This window comes from Gymnoscopelus braueri (genome assembly GCF_963280865.1).
Source record: "Gymnoscopelus braueri genome assembly, chromosome: 21".
Lineage (NCBI taxonomy): Eukaryota > Metazoa > Chordata > Actinopteri > Myctophiformes > Myctophidae > Gymnoscopelus > Gymnoscopelus braueri.
The window spans coordinates 24,813,879-24,831,544 of NC_137623.1; the positions used below are offsets into that span (position 1 = coordinate 24,813,879).

At 42.7% G+C, this 17,666-nt stretch overlaps 1 protein-coding gene across 1 annotated transcript in view; it reads left to right on the forward strand.

Moving 5' to 3' along the window:
• The first annotated feature begins 300 nt into the window (after positions 1-300).
• Positions 301-17,666, forward strand: part of ccdc191 (coiled-coil domain containing 191) — a 23,981-nt gene continuing 6,615 nt past the window's right edge. The window contains exons 1-11 of the mRNA XM_080417457.1: positions 301-363; positions 1,382-1,420; positions 8,151-8,286; positions 8,414-8,572; positions 9,221-9,393; positions 9,963-10,186; positions 11,089-11,233; positions 11,455-11,645; positions 12,261-12,561; positions 14,587-14,775; positions 15,285-15,526. Of these exons, the coding sequence (XP_080273583.1) occupies positions 1,415-1,420; positions 8,151-8,286; positions 8,414-8,572; positions 9,221-9,393; positions 9,963-10,186; positions 11,089-11,233; positions 11,455-11,645; positions 12,261-12,561; positions 14,587-14,775; positions 15,285-15,526 (1,766 nt within the window). The 5' untranslated portion in view covers positions 301-363; positions 1,382-1,414. The remainder of the gene's footprint in view (positions 364-1,381; positions 1,421-8,150; positions 8,287-8,413; positions 8,573-9,220; positions 9,394-9,962; positions 10,187-11,088; positions 11,234-11,454; positions 11,646-12,260; positions 12,562-14,586; positions 14,776-15,284; positions 15,527-17,666) is intronic.

The window sequence follows — 17,666 nt, forward strand, 5'->3', positions numbered from 1 at the left end:
ATGCTTTCGGGACTTGTAGTGCAGAGATGCTTGATTAGAGCGACCCTCACCATCAGGGTTCAAATGCATTGAACTACAATACCCAGATTACTCAGATGATCATTTCATTATCGCAGACAGAATGTTGCACGTTATCAACCTATTTTGATGATTGGTTTGTTTTGTAAACTATGTTTGTTGTGAGTAGGAAGGAACGAAGAACAGTTTACAAGAAAATTGGTCGACATTAATGTAAATCACGTGTAAGAAATAAGATTATCAATAGAGGTTTAAAACTTAGTGAGAATGGCATCACCAGGACACAATCGCCATCTCCTTACCTGGAAGAGATTGACTACCGGTAAAACACCTGCAAAGAAGAAGGTATGTTTTTCTTGGGTGAATAATCAGCCAGCACCATTTGACTTTCACTCAACATCATTGAAAACAGCATTGATAAATATGTTGTTGATTTAGTAATCCTCTGTTCCTATCCTCAAGTTTCCTAGGGCATTGTGGGCATCACTTCCTGTCGATTTGATCCCTGATACCTGATCAAATCGACAGGAAGTGATGCCCACAATGCCCTAGGAAACTTCTGGATAAGAAGGTGACTGTAGCCTCCCAGAGAACATGGGCACTTGAGGTAATCGGGCCCTTCGTTTTAGTGTCCAATTCACATGTATTCATCGTGACTGGTCACGCAATTGAATTCACATTACGTGACTGGTATATGTGTGACTCGTGTGAGTCATAACAGATACAGAAGCAGGACGATGGGATATATGAATAAGAACACAATAGATTGTACAGCACTTCAACAATGCATCCTGTATCCTTGACATTGCAATGTCCTGTTAAGGCAGCACTCATGGTGTTACAAACCTATGCTTATGCACGGTCGCTCGCTTACGCATATGAGAGTGAATCAGTACAGGGGTGCGTGTTATCAAACCAATACTGCAGGGTGCAGGACAGGTAAAACCTATAGAATATCAAACAAATTGCTAAATCCCCCCAGGCAATAATCGTAATGATAAATGTCAAGTGTACTCTTGGCTATGAGAATAAAGGAGAAGGGCAAAGGTATGAATTCATTGCCTATTTCTAAAAAAACGGCTTGCTTTTCTCAGATAGATGCCTGTGGTGTGTGAGAAAGCTACGAGAGTTAGAGACGTCTGGCGGGAAATGATTCCAAAATACTCTGTTGATTTTTAAGTGGCTTAACTATCCTGAAATAATCCACCTATTCCGTATTGGCTGAGCCATCAATTTACTCTGCCTGCGGCTCACTGTGAACTTTTCTGGGCATCAGGAAAAGGCAACAGAGAGAAACACGGTCTAGGCCATGTAGCCTCTGTGGAAAATCAGCTTAGCTTGAACTCATGTTTTTCAATAACAGGTGCAGTTGAATGATGGTGATATTGATCAGTGGATGAAGGTAAGAACTCTTTGACACCCTGTGTGTGTGTGTGTGTGTGTGTGTGTGTGTGTGTGTGCGTGTGCGTGTGCGTGTGCGTGTGCGTGTGCGTGCGTGCGTACGTGCGTACGTGCGTGTGTGTGGTTAATACCCTGGTCCACACATTATAACACAAAACACCCACACAAACATTTACTCATCGGGCAGAAGTGGCTCAGGGGGTAGAGTGGCCACATGTGTCATAAAGGTCCATAAAGGGTTATTGTTGAAGTGTCCTTGAGCGCCTCCAGCGAATGTAATACACGTTATAAAGCGCTTTAGATAAAGGCGCTATATAAATGTACCATTTACAGTACATTCCACATACCTCTCTCACCCAAAGCCCAGATTTAAGTGTAAAAGTGAAAACACTTTCCTAAGATGCGTTCAACTATCATTATTTGTCACTAATGACTGATTCTGATTCTGATGCCGAAAAGTTGACAATCTTTTACTGACTGTTTTTGTGCCTCCTTCTGGTTAAAAGTTAAACCTACATACAAACCTACACCTTTTCATGATACATCCTTTAATTAGTGTTTCGACCGACAGTCTAAACACAAAAATCCTTAAAATGTTGCTAAAATCGTTCAGGATTACAGTTGAAGTGGGCGGCGTCCGATAAAACAACTGTTGTGCTCAACCGCATCATCACAGATCCGCTTGTCCATGCATTAGGCGGGTGCATACTGCATATATGGGAAAAAAAGCACCTTACACTAAAAAAAATGCTTTACAGCTAAAGGTTTCTCATAATTTTTTTTTAGTATTAGGTGTCCTGAATAACATACTAAAAGTTTACCAACACTGGAAAGGTGTTCTTATCAAGATGGCGTCCCAAGATGGACAAAACATCATTAAAATAGATAGTGGGGCACTTGGGAGCCCAGGACGAGTGCTCATAGGCAGTTTGAAGTGACAGCAATTATGACGTGTCACACAGTTGGATTGCTGGACCATTCCGGAGCTCGGAGAGTTGCCATGTGGAGGAGGAGAAATTATACGCCATGCATTTCAATGAAGACATTTCACCAAACGATACATAAAAGATACGCTTGTATCTTTGCCAGATCTCACTCCAAGTGGCTTAGGGAGCCTGCGCTCTCCTCGTTCTCAGCTCCTCCAAAAGCAAATTAGCATTTGGGACGAAACGATTTCTAGTCACGGCACGCTGCAGGAGGAGGCAGGAATTAAGGTATTGTAATTTAGTTTATGCGTTAGGCTGAGAGGAGTGTCGCCTGGCTCACTGGATAGTCCCAGTAGTCCCAAGTGGACCTTCATGCCGGCTCCTACTCCCGAGATAGGCACTCTTGAGTTAGCATAGGTAGTGAGGACAGTCCCCAGTGGTGGTGGTCGTAAGACCTCCACATGTTGCAAGACTGTGTCAGGCAGACAGTCGTGTCCCTATATGTATGCTATATGTATGCTGGCTCCTATGCCCTAGATAGGCGCTCGTGAGTGGGCTTAGGTAGTGAGAGGGTTGCCCCCCCTCCCTAGCCTGGTTCCAGACGAATCTGTCTTTGCAAAATCGCATCGCACTTTAGCCGTCGGCAGATTAGGTCTGGCCCCCCTCCATAGAGATCTCATTTCTCTCCCGCCGAGGTTGTGCGGGACCAACCAGGGCCCAGTATCCAAATGTGGGCGGGCTTATCACCTTATTTGGAGCAATGACGTACAAGGAAGCACTGCTCTGATTGGTTCGTATACAAGGAAGCACTGCTCTGATTGGTTTAGGTCTAACCAATAGAGTCCGTTTGGATCTTTTTGTAACCGCCCCTTGGAAAAAACATCTATCGTTGATAGGGACCAGACTAATATCCACGCAGTGTGTCGTGTGATATTGTCTGGCCACGCGAGGCTACCCCCTCCCCATAGTGGTGGTTGTAAGACCTCCACGTGGTGCTTGACTGTGTGTCAGGCAGACAGGGGTGTCCTTATGTCGGACTGGCTCACAGGAGAGTCGGTGTCTGGTTGGTGGCTGACCATTAATATTCCCAGGGGCCCCCAGTGACTTATCATTATGGCTCAGAGCATCCTCTCCCCTCTCCAGAACAGCTCCAGAACCAAAAATGTAGTCTGACCATTAGGTGTATGCAGAAAGCAATGCTTGTTTGTTGGATAGCAGCAGGGACGCAGCGTGGAGGACGGTTAGATTGGGATTCTATGGGGAGACTGGAGCCCAGGGCGTCATGGGCTGTCCCCTATGCCTTCTTGCTGTTAAAAGTATCCAGAAAAAAAAGATCAAGGTTCAAGGGTATTGTCAGCAGTACCAATCACTAAATAAAGTCATTTGAAATGAATTTTGCACTAAAACCCCACACAACTACTACAGTCTCAGGAATAAGAAAATGTCTGTGACATGCAAATCTGAACCCTATCCGCGCCACACTCCTCCACCACCCCTGCCTAGACACCCAGTAGACAGTATAGACACTAGATACATGTTGTGATAGCTCTGTACTGACTTGCACACCCTATCTAGGCCCATAAGGGGCCATTTCTCTCTGCTGTATCCCCACTGAGGAGTCCATCTTCCCCATAGACCAGAGAAGTGGCAATGTTTACCTACTGAGTGTCTTTGGTGCAAAGACACTCAGCGTTGTGAGCTTGATTCCTTGAGTGAGTCTTAAGAATCATTCAATTGTAACTTTAGAAATGTGCAGATACCCTGTATACACTTATATACTGTATGTTGGTTTGTTTACTGTTGAGTGAGAAAACAATGCTGCACATTGATTAGTGCAACATTGCACATTACAGTGTTTCCCCTAGCTAGAAGCTGAAGGTGTGGGGGAGGATGCGTGGCGTGCACTCGAAGCGCGCACGCAGAACATTTTTGGGTTCTCAAAATGCATATTTGTGCTCAAACACGAAGACTTATATAGTACATGTGCACAGTAATGAGCAGGAAAATATTTGTATAGTTTATATATGAATTGTCTCCATATTTAGGAGTATAGACAAACTGTCATACATAACAAAAAAGACAGTGGTGGAGGAAGTATTCACACTTCTTACTTAACACATTACCTGCCAATCACGGATATGTCCATGATCAAAAATCAAAACTTTTTTTCTTTAGATTTTTTATTTGATTTTTTTTTAATCATACTGTGGCGGCCAGATTTAAGGGGTGGTGGCCCGCCACTGCTTAATGCATATAGGGGAAACACTGCATTAAGATAATCATCTGGGGACCCCCCAAAATCGTTTGTCCCGACCCCCAGTTTGGGAACCAGTTTTTCTTTTTTTTTTGCTAGACACCTTTACAAACAAAATGGTGAATACATTTCTCTGTAACGAATATCTTCCAAGATTTGTGTAATATTACCAGTCTATCACTTGGCAGCCATGTTTTTACAAATGTCACAGTACCACCCAGCAATAATGCATTTATTCCTTATTGGTATCAAAATTAATCTCCTGAAAGCTTCAACAGAATGTGAATTACGTGTATAGGTGATGAATACACAAATCCTGGGCATTATGTCATGTAGAAAAGGGAGAAATGTCCAATTACATTGTTAAATATGCTTATAATAACCAATGGTTTTGATATATAATTGTAATTGTAATCAATTGACTAAATGTTGTACTGTATAATGCTAATTGGATTCCTAACCAAAACATCCGATTAGGCACCACAATGACTTGTCTAGGGTGAATAATGAAAGAGTAATGGTCTTTTAAGGAACTGGTGGTGGAGAAAACATCAGACTAGGTGTTGAGAAGTTCAGCGTGAATCCAAATGAGGCACATTGACAAAAAGAGATAAGCTGATGAACCCTATGGAGCCCTATGTTGTCTATTCTGGGGCAAACATTCAGTGGAAATAGCAGATCCACAAGCTCACAACGTGTCACGTAGCGATGCATCACAAGCTTGAAGATCGGCTTAGAGATTTGGTGTAGGGGGGGGTTTATAGAGGCTGGCTGGGTCTGGAAGTTGAGAAGTTAAGACAGTTAATATAATCTATTAACGGGGGTGGACAAAGCACTCAACTAGAAATAATGGTTTTATACAAGGGAGTCAGTTGGTGGATGGACATTTTACGAGTACTGACCTGCTCTTCACTATAAGTCACAGTTTAATTCAACTGTTATCATTTGTTTTTGCATAATCATTAGAAAAACTGTATGATGTTACTGCTCATTAATGGCAATGAAAGAACCCCCCCCCCCCACACACACACACACACACACACATCAACACACACGCACGCACACATGCGTAATGCAACATTGACAGCTGTATGAGTGGGGTCATTAACGTTACGCTGTTCAGCTTGGAAAGTCTTCCTGGAAGGAAGGACTCATGTTTCGCATAGCTCCTCATATATATCTAGCCTGGTAAACCCTCCCTCCGGAAATCTCATTTCTATTTGATTCGAATCAAATAGAAATGAGATTTCCGGAGGGAGGGTTTACAAGGCTAATATATATTGACTCATAGGGGGCGGCCATAGCTGAGTGGTTAGTGAGCCCGCCTAGGGAGCCAGAGACCCTGGTTGCCCCAGGTACGATTCCAGGCCAGGCCAGCAAATGTGTCAATGAAATGAAATTTGTCCCTGAGCAAGACTCTTAACCCCTAATTGCTCACAGGCCCTCATTGGAAACAAGACCGCAAGGACTTTCATGAACGGACCTGTTAAAGGAATTATCCTTATCCTTATCCCTCCTAATCCTCACTCCTCGCTCCTTGGAGCAGGAGTGACCTGGCATGACTGTCAAAGTGCGCGGTGGACTGAGTTGAACTTCTGGTTCAAGTGAGGATAGAGGGGTGAGGTTAAATATCACGGAAGAGATCTGGGATAAAGCCTCTGTGACTCAGAGAGACATTTGTTTTCAGAGTGCTGGCCCTGCTGCTGTGCTCCAGCCAAAAAATACAGCAGCAAACACAAAAGGCCAAAACAAAGCGGAGTCGGTTGAATTGAATAGGAGATTTTGAACTTGTCCAGCATTGTTGCGAGAAAAATAAAATTTGACCTGTCTAGTGGTCAGATTTTGGTAAACTTTTGATATGTTATTAAGTACACCTGATACTACAATAAACCATTGAGCATTTTAGGGTCAAACCATATTTGCACCCGTCTACATGTGCGACCTACAGTATGAGCAGGACGGTACGCACCATGAGCTGTCATCAAATCCACGACCGTGAGAGCCTTCATTCTAGGAATGAAACGATCACACAGTGCACAACACTGGACCATTCTGAAGCTGCAAGGAAAACTGTCTTTTCTTCCCTTTGCAAACCACAAACACTCAAATAATATAAAACAAAACACCCACACAAACATTTGCTCATCGGGCGGAAGTGGCTCAGGAGGTAGAGTGGCCACTTGTTAACAAAGCAGGGCTCGAAACTCACTTGTTGAATGCTCCAAAGGTTTTTTATTTGTGACAAACAGCAGATACTGTATCTGCTGTTTGTCACAAATAAGTCACACCTACAGTACAGTTTGGCTCGGAGGATGTGCATTATTCGTTATTTGAGAGTGGCCACTTGCGTCATAAAGGTCCATAAAAATGTCCTTGCGCATGGTTTCCTCCAACAAATGTAATACACGTTATAAATTTAGAGAACATTTATATAAATGTACCATTTACATTCCACATACCTCTCTCACCCAAATCCCCGAAGATAAAAAAAAAAAGTGGCATACTGGTTCTGCAATGTATTCAACTATCATTGTCACTAATATACAGTCAAGGTATTATGATAAGATGATTCTGATTCTGATGCCAAAAAGTTGATAATCTTTTACTGACAACAGAAGTTTTTGTGCCTCCATCTGGTTAAAAGTTAAACATACAAACCTACACCTTTTCATGATACATCCTTTAATTTGTGTTTCGACCGACAGTCTAAACACCATTTTAAGTGTTTAGACTGTCGGTTAAGAAATCCTTAAAATTGTGCTTTTGATCTGACAATATGTCATTAAAAGTATTCCACATAAATCTTTAGTTGATAATTCTTGTTTTGATAATGAGATCTTTTTTCAGTCAATTCCTTTTTCCTTTCTTTTTTGTGCACAGTATTTGTTCCAGTGAATAGAGTCAATTAATTCAAATCAATTCTTGTACATGTATTGAATGTTAATTAACGTGCACTGTCCCGTAAATAAACAAATAAAGTAGGTAAAGTAATTTTATGCCACATTTTTCATCCCAGTGAGCAGTAATACCTCTAAGGAGCCAAGGCACAGACATTATTTTGTTGGGAGTGTTGGATCAGCAACAGTCAATAACATTTCTAAGAACATTGAAGTGCAACACCTGTTTCATGCACAGTGCATACTCTGCCCCACTGATCATTACTTAAACCCTATATACTTTATTGACCGCAGTCCCCCATGGGTCTATGCTTGGTCCCCTCCTTTTTTCTCTCTTCACTCACTACCGCTATTTTTACTGAATGTTTGTCTATTATACAGTAACATGCCCAGGATAGAGATTATAAAGTTCTTTTCACAAAAGGATTCATATGATCTTTGAAACACAGTCCTTGGTCCAGCCTTTTAATGCTTTACTTTTTCTAGCTATTGCCACTATATTGTGATCACTAAAACCAAAGGGCAGCAGAGCTCGCTAAATCGTAAATATGGTCAATGCATGTGTATTTTGTTTATAGAGTTTAGGCATTTAGCAGATGTTTATGTGTCTATTTGACCAGTTTCACTCCGCTGATGAATATTCTTTTTCCTCAGCGTGTGGAGATGGCTTCTGAGTTTGCCGTGTCTGAAGTGTTTCATCTCAAGAAGTCAAAATCGGGAATTAACAGCCATATGGTGGCGTTACAAAGCACTGACCAATTACAAGATCACGACAACGCTTACAGTGAAGGTAGGTCAACCGATACAAATAATGACAGTAATTCCCCTGGAGACTGTACTCTACACAGAGAATAGCAATTTAGCCTATGAAGGTGCACCCAATGACCCGCTGATGTTTGAGGTTTTCTGTTCTGTAGCTCAGGCTCTTCTCAGCGATTGGATGAACAGTAAATTGCGTCTGGAGCTGGAGATGGGGGAGGATGATGAGCACCTGATGGGCTCCACTGAGACGAGCGGTACTGGTGATGCCTTCGACACTGCTCCCACTACTGCCATGGGCTACAGCAACTTTAATGGTAGTCAGCAGTGAAGGAAAATGCCTTACCCCCACTAAACCCTCCCCAGCTATTTTTTAATGCTTGACAAATGTGACATCAATGGCACGAGTGGGAGGTTAAGGCCCAGAATGTACAGAGATGGTACTTATATAGACTCTCACAGCTGGTGCAGAAAATCTCTCTGTAGTCACATACTGTATATAGCTTTGTTGAAACTAGTAATGTCTATTATGCATAATCATTTATATGTAGTAATCATATGTTAAAGGGCGACTTCACCCATTTTCATATTCATGAAAATCTTCATATAATTGGTCCTCACTAATGCTCATTATAATATCATAAAATTTTTGTCTAATATCGTGTCTCAGAGGAGAGCTGTGGACAGTTCAGAAACCCTCCTCTGAGACACAGACCAAGTAGAAAAATAATTGTACCATATTATCACGAGCATTTGCTAGGACCAATTATATGAAGATGGGTTGAACATGGGTGAAGTCGTCCTTTAATGGTTATGGATTACCTATATATTATTAAGTATACTGTTTGCTGCTCACTGTTACACATGGCCTGAGCGCCAGTGCTAAAGATTGAATGTCTCAGAAGCTCTTTCACTTTCTCTCTCACTCACTCACTCACACACTAATACAAATAACTCACACTCAGAAATGTACAACCACCTGGCTGAGGAGAAGGAGGACTGTGCGGTCAGCAGCTTCCTACAAGACCTGATGGAGCGAGAAGTGCTGGACTCTGGCGTAGCGGAGGACATGGCACTGGACACCGAACGGAAGAAAATCAGGGACCCGACGATCGCCATGGAGGCGCGACACAGACAGGTACCTCATCACAATGATGTGGAGTGGGGCTCTGATGGCCAACTGGTTAAGGCGCGTATCACATTGGCCTTAATGCCTGAAGGCGTGTCCCGGGTTCAATTCCCGAGCCCGGCGGCAGATTAGCTTCATGTCATTCCTCGACTCTCTCCCTGTTTCCTGTATCTCTCCACTGTACCATCTAGGCTAAATAAAGTCAGAAAAAGAATGATCAATGATGTAGAGATTTGAGCACAGAGAAATCCTCAGTGTTAATGCACCTCAGAAAGGGTAATTGTTATTCTTACAGAGTTGAACCCTAGAATCCCTATTTTGGGAGGCAACATTTGCCAAAAATAGTTGACTACATCTGCTTATAAATCGGCTATTCTCTGTAGAGAGATTTGGTGTAGAGGGGGGAAAAGAGTGGACCAAGTACAGAGCCAACCCTGGTCAAATAAGTATTGATTTACTAAGTACTGTTTAGAGGGGTCAAAGTGGTAAACGCAGAGGCTTTTGAAGCAATTTGAAGCCCCACACGGGGTCCAGTGCTTTGCGCTCAATCACACCGACTGTTGCTGATTTGACTAAAGGTGCGTGAGAACAGGGCACAGCGGGACGCTGAAAGGGAGAGGCAGCAGCGGGAGAGGGAAGCTCGGCGGGAGGCCAGAGAGGAGGCCAAACGCAGAGAGCGAGAGGAGGAGGCAAGGAGAAAGCAGGAGGCACACAGGCAAGAAGAGATGGTGCAGCAGGAGATGGTGAGACTCCGTCGCCAGACGGAGGACAAAAGAGGCCTGGAACAGCAGGTTAGACAAAGGTATGTATGGGTATCCTTAGCATGAACCCATGAACGGATTAAATAGATGTAGAATTTTTAGAGTAGTATGCTTGTGATGAGCAGAATACATACTGCCAACTTGGCAGTGCCAAGAGATTTAAACCTAACCATTCCAGTTGCCAACGTGGCACATTGTTGTGTTTAGGCATTAGTGGGTTTGGTTAAGGTGAGTGTAATGATCTGGGGAGGGCCGAGTAGCCAGTGACATAGACCATATTCACATGGCGGACATTTTGGAATTTTACATTGAAAGTGCCACCCTGTTGCCCTGGCAACGGGGGTGGCATTTCATTAACTTGATAGCAATATGGCCGCCGTGTGAATATGGTCTATTAGGTGACATCAAACCTCCCGGATTCACTAGCTTGTTGTAAATGTTTTTAACATGATGACAAGTTGACAAGTTGTCATCACAACCTGCGGAAGGAGGGGTTACAAATAGTGAAAAGCTCACAATGTAAGCTCACAATAGTGAAAATAGCACATCTGCATGTGGCACAATGCAATTGGTTGTGAGCTTGTAGATTGATTGATTGATGTACTTTTATTTAGTAAGACATGAGAATAACAGTACATGGAAGTACAAATTCACAATACAAGGTCTACTAAACTGGAAGACTCATTAAGCACTGAGCTTGTTTAAGATGAGAACACCATGCACACAAATCATGATGACATATAAGAGACAGACAGATATACACACTACTATACAGAATGTCATACATAGATACATAGATCTGCTATATTAGCCACATGTTTGCCTATCTTTGCCAAACGTTCGCCTGGTATGACATGCCCAGAATAGGTAGGTACAATATGGTTCATGTGTGTAATGGGACCAAGGCAGAGTGTGTAACCATGTCACGACTTGTGTCCCACAGGGAGAGGGAGAGACGGGACAGGGAGAGGGCAGCCAGCAGCCTTCAGTCAGGCCCTCCACTCTCCACCAAGCAGGGGCACCAGGAAAAAGAGAATATATACAGAGAACAGCAAATACAGGCCAGGAAACAGATGGTCCACCTCAAGGTTGGTACATTGTGTGTGTGTGTGTGTGTGTGTGTGTGTGTGTGTGTGTGTGTGTGTGTGTGTGTGTGTGTGTGTGTGTGTGTGTGTGTGTGTGTGTGTGTGTGTGTGTGTGTGTGTGCATACAGTACATACAGTATGTGTGCTCATTTGCATAACTATTATTTCTGTTATGTTGATGCGTGGGTTCATGTTATTCTTTGTGTGTGTGTGTGTGTGTATAGTGTCTGCAGAAGCACTTCTCAGGCTGGTATTCAGTGCTGTTGCAGCAGAGGATACGAATGGGTAAGGCTGCAGCCCTGTGTGATTGGAAGAGACAGCTGAGGGTATGGCGAGCCTGGCGAGCACTGGTTTGGGCGGGGACGCGGCAGCGGGAAGCGCAGAGAATGGAGGAGGAGCTCCGAGCTGAAAACAGGCAAGGGCCAATCACAGCACATCCTGGAGACGTCACTGAACAATAATTAACCTATGAAATAATTCTGTCAATTATTAATTTGTATTGATTGATTGATTGAATACTTTATTAACAGTTTGCAAAAGGTACAGAGGTACAGTTATACAATAATGCTAAAAGGGTAACACAAAAATACCTGAGGGCTTGTTTCCATTGTGGTCGTGTGTATTCAATTCATCAAGACATATAAAGACCCTATACAAGAGATCATCAATACTAGGACCAGTAAAAGTATAGTTACAGAAAAACATTGGGTCGATTCCTGCCGGGGACACTGTGGGCGCTGGTGGCGTGTTCAGTGCCGATACCCTCGGTGGGGTTGGCGAAAGGGCCTTTCTGTGTGGAGTTTGCATGTTACCCCCCCCCCCCCCCCTCCGTAGGTACCCTCACAAAAAACATGCAGTAATCCTGGTCTCTATACTGTCTCCCCCTGGTCAGCCAGGGCAGGGCGCCCGGAAATACTCCAGTAAAGTAAAACAAAAAAACTCAAAATTGTAAAGTACAGTACTTGAGTAAATGTGTTACTTTCCACCACTGATTGAGAGTAAATAAATATGGTCGTGTCCTCCATTCCAGGCGATGCCAGATGGCCACGGAGAATGATCGCAGGCGGCTGCTGAAGCGATGTCTAAATGAATGGCAACTCTGGTATCGGAGGCAAAAGGAACAACGGGAGCTTCTGAGTCAACAAGAGGAAACCCGTCGCAAGATGGCCGCCCTGCTCAGCGCTGCGTCAATGGGCAAACTCAACACCATGATGGCACCCACAGCTCCGGAGACGATAGCAGCTACGCCAGAAATGTCCGACCAACCAGAGACCACTGAGAAAGTTAAAGACATGCTCACACAACCACACGTTGTCAGAAAAGACACACAGGTACAGATACTAATGTTTAACCGTCTTAAAACCCTATATAGTACACCAGGTTTGAAAGAGGGTTAAACTTGGAAATACATGAATGGTTTGTCTGTGTATCATCATATTTAGAATTTGTGATATACATCTGTACATTGTCAGCATTAGCAGCAAAAGGAAAACAACTTACAACTAGAAAAAGTGCTCCTCGGAGCACAGGTCTCCGCCAGGTCAGGTAGGTTATTGTGGGGCAGCAATGTTCGGAATTAGCCAATCAGGATGGAATATGAAAAATTGGATGGAACCATCTTGATCACTTGACTATATGTGTACCGATTTGCATGATGTTTGAATTTGTAGGAGTAATATAAAAAAGAAAAGTGTTGCAAAATTGGCCTCATGGTGGCGCTATAATAGGGCAATGTTAAAAGGGTGGCATTTGTTCTTCAATGTAGTGCGAATGTGCGTGCAAAGTGTCGCAATCGGACGCTGCATTCATGATTTGTGGCATTTTGTTCAAAACGGGCCACTCCTGCAAACTTTAGATGTCAACGTTAGCCAATCAGGATGGAATATGAAAATTTTAAAAGATCCATCGTGATCACATCATCGTGATCACATGACTATAGAGATCAAGTGTACCGATGTGCGTGAAATTTGGATAAATTCTGAAGGCTTAATATCAAAGAATGTGTTTTACATAAGTCGGCCTCCTGGTGGCGCTATGAAAGGCAAATGTGAAAAATGCAGGTCAGTTGTTTTTCCTTGGCCTCTAGGGAGTGTGCGTGCAAAGTTTCATGCAGATCGGTGCAGTTATAGGTAAAAACATAAATCGTCCATTTATAGCGCCACCATGAGGCTGATTTGAACATTTTCAAGTGGCATTTCTTCCTCGGCCTAGTCGGAATGTGCGTGTGAAATCTCACGGAAATCGCAAGCTGCGTTCATGATTTGAGGCATTTTGTTGAAAACGGAGCAATCCTGCAAACTTTGGAAGCCAACCTTAGCCAATCAGGATGAAATATGGAAAATTTGACTATAGAGATACTGTGTACTGATTTGCGTGATGTTTGGATAAAATCTGTAGGAGTACTGTCAAGAAGTGTGTTTTGCAAAAAGCGGCCTCCTGGTGGCGCTATAAAAGGCTAATTTGAAAAATTTGGGGCAGAGGTTCTGCTCTGTCATCCAGGGAGTGTGTGTGCACAGTTTCGTTGCGATCAAGCCAACGGTGCCGGAGATTAGCTGTACACAAAATGACAGAATGACGGACACACGGACGGACACACACACACACACACACACGGACGGACGGACAGGGGGCAAAACATACTCTCTCGCCATGCCTTTCGGCCTGGCGGAGACAACAATGGGGAAAAGTTCAGAACTGGGGGGGGGGGGGTCCATAGAATGTACACTTCACTGCCTGAATTATTTATGGCTGTGTTTGCCCACTGCCAGAGATTTTTCATTGAAAAAAAAGAAGTACTCTGGAGCCGAGATACAGAATTTTTAAGTTTTAAGTTAACAAGGAAGTGGATGGGAGTCTAGATCTAAAAAAAAAAAAATGTTTTTTACGTTCTTAGCAGTATTGGTAATTGGGAATAATTACGTTTTTTACGTTTTTGGCAGGGAATGAGTTAAGTAAGGTATAATACATCTATATATCCATATAAATGGTGTGTACATCTATTCACTCCATATTCACTCTATCTACTGTATACCTAGGTTTGGGTGTTTATTTAGAGTCCGCTTCAACCTACATGTGAGATAGGATGTTGATAAGGGTACAATAGGTTTTATGTGATTCTGTACAGCAGTGGTTCCCAAACTTTTTAGCTCGAGACCCAAAAGAGAATGGTTTTTAATAGAGTCCAGAGGGAAAAGAAGAAGGTGTCTGCACACTGTGTAACTAGCTCCCAGGTACAACGTTATTGAAAAGACCTCAATAGAGTTGTTGCACAGTGTGCAGACTGCAGACATATTTTTGTTCTCTGAATTGGTTTATAATTCATGAAAACTTAAGCTGTTCTCTCTGTGTCCACGTAGGAAGATCATCGGAGGTCAGGCACCCTAGCCCACAAACTCCCTCCGGGTAACACCCCAGTGGGTGCTGTGGCTGCGCCCACACAGCCATGGCAGGTGACTGGACGCCACGCGGCGCTGACCGCCGGCGAGCTCCGCCAGGCACGGCAGAGAGGTGACCATGTAGGCGCCACCGCGGCATCTCAGAACAAGGTTATTATAGTTTTGCATTTTTCATTAGATTTGATTTTGATTTCTTTTTTTACTTTGTTTTCATTTTCGGTTAGTCCTTAATTTGTTGTTAAAGCAGGTTTGCTAGTTTATTTTTGTTTTCATTTTGTGAAAAGGCTTAGTTTTAGTTTAGTTTTTTTAATTAGTTTTAGTGTAATATGGATCAGCCAGGGGCAAGATTCAACAAGGTCAGAAAGATTGCAAAAGACGCGATACGCTTGTCAATCTGCTATTTTTGAAGATTCTTAGTTTAGAGAGACTTAAACTAAGGACATTTTCTCCATATCTCTTCATTAGATTTAGTTAGTTTAGTCAGATAGTTATCATTTTTGTGTAAAGACTTTTTTTTATATTCTAGTTTTTGTTATTTCGCTAGTTTTAGTTAACTATAACAAGTAAGACGCGCGAACCCTGGAAGCGAACGCAGCCCTATTCTTTTTTTTTTTTTTTTTTTTTTAATTGTCATGTTAACTATAATAACCCTGTCTCAGAGCACAGGGCTACGAGCTAGCCGCTTTGAGCACAGGCACGCCACCCAGCAGCAGACCATCGCACAACAGAGGAAGCTGCTCAGAGACCAGCAGCAGCAAATTGCACAGCTCCAGGAGGAACGCAGCATCATGGGATTGAAGAAGCTGGAGGCACAGGGAGCAGCAGAATTGACCCTGCTCCCTTTCCACGCAGTTTCTAAGCCCGGGGCCCGGGGGCTCGACCTTGACCCTGAAGAGCAGAGGTATAGGCTCCTAGTCTCATACTGTGTGGGAGCATTACGTGCTGTATTGGTACAGTACATTTAAAGCGATTTCTACAAAATGTCTTCTAAATCCCAACAGTTTTCTGAAAAACCTATGTTTCTATATCAGTGGTGCTCAAACTTTTTCATGTCAAGGACCCCCAAAATAATATGTATTTGACCGCGGACCCCCATCTAAAATATGTTGTTCCAGGGACCCCCCAGAAGTAAAGATTTGAGTTAAAAATGTTTGCTTTAAAAGAATATAAATATATTAATTTGCACACATTTTCTCGATTTTTCAAAAATGGCAGATCTACAAGCTCGTAGCGCGGGCACTCGGTGCCGCGCTATGAGCTTGTATATCTACTATTTTTGAATAGCCCAAAGTGTAAAATAATGCTTTTTTAGCTCAAATGAAAAAGTGACACAGATCTTAATGGGTTAAATGGCCAAACAGGTCTCAAAATCACACTTGTCAGTAAAGTAAGCCTTGCCGAGCCATGAGACCCAAAATGTTCTGTTTCTGTAACATGAGGCAGCTTGATGTGTAAGTACACCCCCTGGACATGACGCTAGTATGTCGCAGGGACTTACCCCCAATCCAACCCCTGTATTGAGGCTGAGTGCCAAGCAGGGAGGCATTGGGTCCCATTTTTTGGTATGACCCGGCAGGGAATCGAAACCCCGACCTCCCAATCTCAGGGCGGACACTCTGAGCTAAGCTGGTAGAAGAAATCACACTTGTACATGACGGAAATACAAAAAAGGTGATTCTTTCCGATATAACAAACAATAGTCCTGGTATGTAATTAGGGGAAAGTGAAATGGCTGTGTTCATATTCTATGAACAGAGAAGCCCTGCTCTATAGCAGTGGTGTTTCAGTAGTTTTTATAATATAGTTTGTTGATTACTTTTGATGCAGTAATGATGCAGTTTTCCTCTTTTTCTTTTAGGTATCAAAAATGTCTTAAAAGTCCTTAAATTGTCACTTCACTGTCATCTGGGGACCCCCCTGAAAATCATGTGGGGACCCCCCTGGGGGTCCTGACCCACAGGTTGAGAACCACTGCTCTATAGCAATCAGAATATAGAGCTTTCACTTTTTAACAAACAATATCACTTACCCTACCTTTAAAATGCCTGACTCTGCTTCCCTACATTTTATATTTATTACTGTCTGCATTTAAATATTTTGCTTTATAAGAAGTGTACTCATCCTCAAGGATTAATAATATCTGTCTCTCCAACTAGGCAATTGAATTTCCGCTTGTAGACTTTTTAATATCCTCAAAGTCACATTCAAGAGTTTAAGCGCAATGCAACAACATTACTATACTCCTCAAGCTTAGTGGGATGGGGGAAGTTGTGAGTGAGTTGGACGGGAATAGAATTATGTGTGAGAGTAATTTGCAACGATAATTGACTTAATTGAGGCGAGGAAGCCAAAGATCAGCTTTATTAAAACAGCATACCACATTCCCCTGAGGGATCACCCACCCGCTTGCTGGAGACTAATAATTCTAAATATATTACAGCAATAACTGCACACTCTGTGCTATTCAGTGCATATTAGTCAAGCTTGAAAGAGTGTCATTGCCGACGATCGGGGTGGCTGCCTGGCTGAGGATGGTTGGGGGCATTGGGATCTGAACCTCGGGAGAGATGTGTGTGTGTGTGTCTGTGTGTGTGTGTGTGTGTGTGTCTGTTGGGGGGGGTTCATCTCTGTGGTGCGACACTCTAGATTCATTAATTTGTGAAAAAAACAATATAGTACGTATACAATTATGTTGTATGTACGTTGATTTATTTTATTCTGTTATTATTATTACTAGCCTAGGTCTCTCTCATTTTTATGCACATTTGTTTATTACTATTATTACTTATGCTGCTGCAATGAACAGGCCATGTATCATTACACTACTAGACAATAAAAGGCAATTTGATTTGATATATCCCACATCATCATATTTATTTTTAATGCTAATCATAATCATGATTTGCATAGTATAAAAGAAAAGAAAAATATGCAACGCTATCCATGGAATTTTATTTAATAGGGTCTGGGTTGAAAACGTTGGTCTCTGAAGGTGGGTCTATACACAGTTATTTCACTATGTTTTCTCTGCATGTACTACT